General features: G+C 34.3%; 1 protein-coding gene across 1 annotated transcript; it reads right to left on the bottom strand.

The window, feature by feature from the left end:
- Positions 1-1272: 1272 nt before the first annotated feature.
- Positions 1273-4538, bottom strand: LOC107929309 (scarecrow-like protein 28). Its single transcript, XM_041105723.1, has 2 exons — positions 4313-4538; positions 1273-4077 (listed from the first exon to the last, which is right to left on the bottom strand). The coding sequence occupies exon 2, from the start codon at positions 3512-3514 to the stop codon at positions 1589-1591; it is 1926 nt and encodes a 641-aa protein (XP_040961657.1). The 5' UTR covers positions 3515-4077; positions 4313-4538; the 3' UTR covers positions 1273-1588.
- Positions 4539-6525: the final 1987 nt, after the last annotated feature.

The raw sequence follows: 6525 nt of genomic DNA, 5'->3' as shown, positions 1-6525 counted from the left end.
CGTGGAGGCTGGCGCGGAGCAGAGGCGTGCGAGGGGTTGGGCAGAGGCTGGAGCGGCGCGCCCTAGGCATGCTGCGCCTAGGGTTTTCTGCTGCAAACATTTTGTTCTTTTTTATTATTTGGGCTAGGGTTTCTGCTATTGGGCTAGGATTTGGGTAGTGGGTTGAATTTTGGGTTTGTCTTACTGGTATGGGCCCGGGTATTTTATTTTCTGATTTAGGCCATATTGGCCTGCTTTAATGGACTGTGGCATTTTATCTATTTTGTTTTATTTTTGGCACTAGGCCCGGCAAATTTGGGCTTCTACACTCATTATCAGTTCTATCTATTCTTTTTAAGACAATACCTAAAACTACTTATAGCCCCTCCCCAACCCATATATAGGAGGATAATGCGCTTCAGCGTACTTGAATTCACATCCTCCTAAATTGACAACAATACCTGCACTAATCAAACTAAGACTCAATCGGCAAGATGTATTAATATATATATAGCAAAATTAAAAATATTAAAACATTTGATAACACTATAATATGAAACATACGAAAATTAACATGAATATGACATATAGATATAATTTAGAAACTATAGAATGTTGATATATTAATATTGATACTTTGAAGTTTAGAAATCATCAAAATTAAACCAATGTGTATGTGATAATGGGATATATGGGCTGGGCCTATTTGAGCCCTATAGCAAAATGAAGAGTAAAAACTTCTAATCATGGTTTTATTTCTTTTATTAGACTCATATTTAGTATTTAATCTCTCTCTTTTTCTTTTTGAATTTTGGTGCTCGATAATCATATTAAGTTTCAATTTAAATTCAGAATAAAGCTATGGATATCAAGCTTCTTACTATTTGATCTAACGAGTGTTAGTAATCTCTCTATTGTAATTTGATATAATTTGGTCTTTTAACTTTATAATATTATTAATTTCTGCCTTTAAAACCATTGTTAGTTGCCGTCGTTAAAGTGATAACATGAATATTCCTTTTATTCCGTTATATAATTAAGGTTACATGGAAATTTAATCAACAATATTCAACCAAAAGATGCATTATTTTATTTCCTTCTCCTTTAAAAACACAAACTCTCTCGAGTTATCAATTTAGACTTACTAATAATAATATTCAGAAGCATAACTAAAGGAGGCAAGCAGCCTTGGCCCCTAATAAAATTTTACCATAAAAAAATATCAAATTATGTCAAAGTAGACCAAAATAAGAATTAAATATCATATAAGCTCTGCCAAGATAGAGTGAAGGGTGAACACAAAACAATGAAATCCTTTTTTATTCATAATTTGATGATGAAATTTCCAACTACATTGTTCACAATTCTGACAAAATCTTTCAACAAAATGAAAATGAACATATCTGTATAATGAAATTTTCATGGTTACATAAAAGAATCAAAGAATAATTAAAAAGCATCAAACTAATTGACTGACTCAGTATGAAAAAATAAACTAGACTGTATGACCCAATTCTCTTATCTGCAACAAAAGAATGAAAGAATAATGACAAACATTTCTCTACTACCTGCAAAGAATTTCTATGTATTAAAATGTAAGAAAAAAATATTAACTTGGCTGAGAAAATGAGGATGAACTGCCTGCAACATCAATGGGGGTCCATGCTGAGACTGTGTAAAGTGGTTCATCTAGCCAACTTAGAGTAAGTGCCCCATCATCACCATCTGGTCCTTGTTTCTTCACACTGTAGTTCTCACTAGTGTACATCTTTAACAGCATTTGGCTTTGGACCAGTTCCCTGTCAGTAATCCCCATGCATTTGAACCCTCCTTGCTCCATCAACTTCCTCCATTTCTCAAAACTCGTGTGCCTTTCAAACCGGTCGCTTCCTTCACAAGCAATTAAGTTCCTGATTTCCCTTGCAAACATCTCTTCTATTTTGATCCTAACTGGACTCTCTAAGGGAAGGGTGGAATCAATTGAGTCAAATATGGCTGAGTAGTATCTTAATGAATTGGCAACTCTTGCTTCTAAGTTGAGGATGTTGTTCTCTGTTTCTTGCTCTGCGATGATGACTGCTATGGGGTTTATGCTACGAATGAGTCCTAAAAAGTCCCGAAGTACTCCTCCGTTTCCATCGTAAAGTGTCTTGTGAAGTTGAAACACACAATTCACGGCTATGCTTTCGTTTTCCTTTGCATGAAGCATCCACAACCTTACGTCTTCTAACCTGTCTACAACTGGATGGAACTCGAACGGTAAATTCAATGCCTCCGCAAATCCTGCTAGCCTGTCTCCTGTTTCGTTCAGTTCTTGCTTTGATTCACCAATTCCGGTAACTCTAACGTGGCTCGGTGGATTAGTCCTAGCAGCTAAACTTTGGAACAAACTAGGCCATTGAAGCCCTTGCTTGATGTCAAAGTCTACAATGTGAACCCTGTCTTTCCCCTCGAAGGCCCTCAACAATATCTCGTTTGATGTGAAATGAACAAATTTCGGAATCGGAGTTACCTGATTCAATAGCCTCAATGCAGTACCATTGTCATCATCCAACCGATCGAGCTCTCGAGGAGTTGTGATATGAAAAATGTGAGGCCAAACCCTTGTGACTCTAAGAGCCAAAGCTTCGGTATAGTAAGCAGTTAGACGGCTTATAACAGTTCCTCTTGGAGAAGCAAGTTCTCCCAACTGTGATATGAAATGATTGATGGCAGCAATGTTCTTTGAGCCAATGGCTTCAACACAAGCTGCAAGTAGGTGGACGAGCTCGAATCCCTCGTGCTCCCTATGGTTGATCTCTTCCTCATTAGCCCCCAAACGAGCACCTTCATGCGGGTAAGGATTTCCAGAACCATTACCCCTCTCATATTCCTTGGCTCGCACATTCAATGGAGGTCCCAAACTATGACTCTCCGAAGAAGTACTCATTGATCCCGAACCAGAAGCTTCCTTTCCCGGCCTGTGGGTTGTCTCAACATCCTTTTCTCCAACATCAGTGAGTTCAGTTATTACTGAATCGATCCAAGGATTGTTAGACAACGGCAAAGGGGGTGTCCCCCTTTCTTCATCCCCTGATAAACTTGGTTGAAACCAAAAATTCCCAGCACCTAGTTGGCCTAAACTCAAACCTCCATGATCATCTGGTTTCTCATCATCACTGCTACCCTTTTTCCTCTTTGCCCTATTAATGACCGTCTCATCATCAACTAGACCCTGTTCAGCAAACCTCTTCAAACTTTTACCTTTGATCTCTATCCTCCCTTCGAATGGATTTTGCGCACTAGTCGTCGTCAATGGTGGCAGCCTAGTGTTCTGCTTGATAGAACAACTGCTGGTCTTGGCCTTGGATTCAACTGCTGGTCTAATGGTCTGTGATTTCGATGTTTCCTTACGAGAAAAATTACATGGCAGGTCCAATCTTTGTGTGCTCATTGAAGTCTGGAAATGACAAGCTTGGAACTGTACTGTTGATGTTTCACTCCTCAATCTATGCCTTGGTGACAACAATGTAGAGCTAGAACACCCTGCCAACATGTCTTTACACCCTTCCTATATATGTTCTTTCTTTTGTCTTTCACTAATTCAATTTCAATTCACTAATTCACCCACCCCAAGCCCTTTCTCTGCCTATTTTCTTTCACTATCTCTTTGTAAACTATGCAACGTATGAAATTTCTATAAATTTTCTATGTGTTCATGTGAAACTTTGCATGTAAATCTATAAGTTTCTAAGTGAGTGTGTGAATTTTCAAGAAACCAAAAGAAACAAAACGAAAAGGAATCCGATGAAAAATTACAAAAAGAAACTGAAAGAATATTGTTCCTAATATGAACAAATGTGTGTGTATGCAATGAAAGAATTAATCAAAAAAAAAAAAAACCCCACCCCCAGAAAGAATCAAAGAATTTCTAAGAAAACTAAAATCAAACACCTAACAGACAACAATCATCGGATTCCCAAACATTCACAAATAACTCATTTCAAATATCAAACAAAAACATTGGAGACAAAAAAAAAGAAGCATACTTTGACAGCCCTCAATGGGCAATAACTCCATGGAAGCTGAAACTGAACCCCAAACTCATCGAAATCCAACCTAAACAAACAGAAAAACGATCAACCAACAAAAGAAGAACATGTTTGTTCTCTAAAGCTCATTACCCCCCAAAAAACCATAAACCAGAAAAAGTTTGTGTTTTTATATACTCCAAAAAAATAAAAGCTTTTTTTTTTTACACTAATACACTGTTTTTTTCTATGGTTTTCATGTTACTCTTTTTAACTCTATTTTCTACCATTGCAAGTACTGGAAGTATACCATACACACTCACCTGAATACTACCCACTTTCGCCTTCACGTCTCTATCATTGCTTTTTTCTTTTAATTTTCTTTTTCATTTAATTTTGGTACTTGGAATTTATTCAAAGGGAAAAAAAGAGCATAAGATGGGAAGAGGTGAGATATTTGCCGTTGGATATTGAGATCTGACGATGGAGAATAATAGTCTTACTGACCGTTGGAGTTTTGTCGGGAAAATATGGCCGTTACAGAAGGGAAAGGGAGTTGCTGTACTGAACACTGAATTTTCGCGAGAAATTTCTTTTTTTGATTTATATATATTTATTTTTAAAATGCAAAAAAAAAATTAATGGGGAGAGAGTGTTGAAGTTCACATGGAGAGCACGTGGTTGTCTCCTTATGTCCGTTTACTTTACCGTTGGGTCACAGCCCAATTTATTTTTTTTCTCTACCACTTTTTACCATCCTATTAGTATTTATTTATTTATTAAATATTCTTTTTTTATAAAAAAAAGTGATAATATACATTTTTACACATTCATATTTATGTTATTTTATTAATGATTTCATTTATTATAATTATTTTATCTACTTTCAATATTGTTTTTTTTTAAATATTTATATAAACAATGCAATCGCAATTTATTAGTATTTAAATTTGATGGATTCTAAATTAAAAATCTTTAAAATTTTAAAATTGCACTCTTATATTTAATTTATTTATTTTATTAAATTAAAAAATCTTTCTTTTTTTTTTGTTATGAAACGAATAATTGTCTGGGCAGGTACCTTTACGTTTGTTTGGTAAAGACCTTCAAATACCTGAAGGATCTGGAAAAGTAGAGACAGACGAACATGCTAGAACTTAGAAGAACCTTAAAAAAAAAATAATTTTTTATTCGATAATTACATTAAATTATAATTAAATTTAATATAGAACTAAATCGATTATCAAAAATAAAATTAAAGAACTAGCATTAAACTCGTAATTGTTCAATTTCAATATATACCCGCACATGAAAACCATGCATATTTCAAAAATTATTATTATTAAATTATATTATATTTATTTTAATATAATCATATGTTAAATATTATATATTATTAAATTAATTTATGTAAGTTTATTTTAAGTTACAAATTCAGTCTTAATTACAATCATAAAAAATAAATTCAAATAATTATAAAAACTATTAATCATTATAAAGTATAACAAATTCGATAATTAGAATATTTTCGAACTTAAACCATAATAAAAATATGTAGGATCTACGCATGATGGCGCAGAAAATCCACACATGATTTACACAGTGAGATTCCAACATGATATTTTAAAATTCCTAGGGTATTAACTAAGTCCAGCTTGAAGGTTCACTCGAAAAGTAAGTGTCGTAACCATTTTTTTTGAAAAAAACGGGAATCGACTTGGATTTTGAAAATGAACACACAAAAAAAAGGGAGTCGCCACCGATCCTTTTTGACTAGGTGTGATCGGGTCACCTCGTTACAGTGGTTGTTTTTAATAAATAACTTGATTTATTTAAATAAACAACTTTGGTCTACGCAAATGAAGAAAACAGGTTCGGGAGTCGGTTACGCACGAGGAAGGATTAGCACCCTCGATACGCCCAAAATTGGTACCTAGTTGATTAATTAGTGTCTTAGTGTCGAAGATTGAAAACGTGGAAGACTTTTGAAATATAATCCCTCTTTGTAAAGAAAATGCTTAAATATTAAAGACCTTCTCGTCTCAAAATATGAAATGTCATATCCTGTGAGTTAGGACACAACATCTTGAATCTTCGAGAGCGAGCTTGCCTTTTATAAAATCTGTGTATTTTATTAAAAGGGTATTCGATTATTTAGAGTAAACGAGAGAAATCGAAACCCAGTAAGTTAGGGCACGTTTTCTCGAATTCCCAAACACCGAATATTGCCTTTATTCCAAAACAAATTCTTATTTCGAGATGACAAAATGTCATACCCGGTAAGTTAGGGCACAACACTTCACATCTTCGAGAATAAGCATTTTTCAAAACTCGTATAGTGATTTAAAAAGAATATATTCCGTTATTTAGGTTAAATGAGAAAAGTCGAAACCCAGTAAGTTAGGGCACGATTATCTCGAATTACCTAATACAGGATATTGCTTTTATGAAAGAATTGTTTAAATATATTGAGTGACAAAATATAACGTGATTTATAAAAGCAAATTTTGGTATTAATAATAATGTATAATAATGA

Source organism: Gossypium hirsutum, chromosome A03 (genome assembly GCF_007990345.1).
Source record: "Gossypium hirsutum isolate 1008001.06 chromosome A03, Gossypium_hirsutum_v2.1, whole genome shotgun sequence".
In the NCBI taxonomy this organism is placed as follows: Eukaryota; Viridiplantae; Streptophyta; class Magnoliopsida; order Malvales; family Malvaceae; genus Gossypium; species Gossypium hirsutum.
Note: the sequence above shows the minus strand (reverse complement) of the source record. Positions and strands in the feature narration are given on the sequence as shown.

What these genes read in the sequence shown, in the direction of transcription:
- LOC107929309 (XM_041105723.1), bottom strand. Translation starts at nt 3,514, where the DNA reads ATGTTGGCAGGGTGTTCTAGCTCTACATTGTTGTCACCAAGGCATAGA.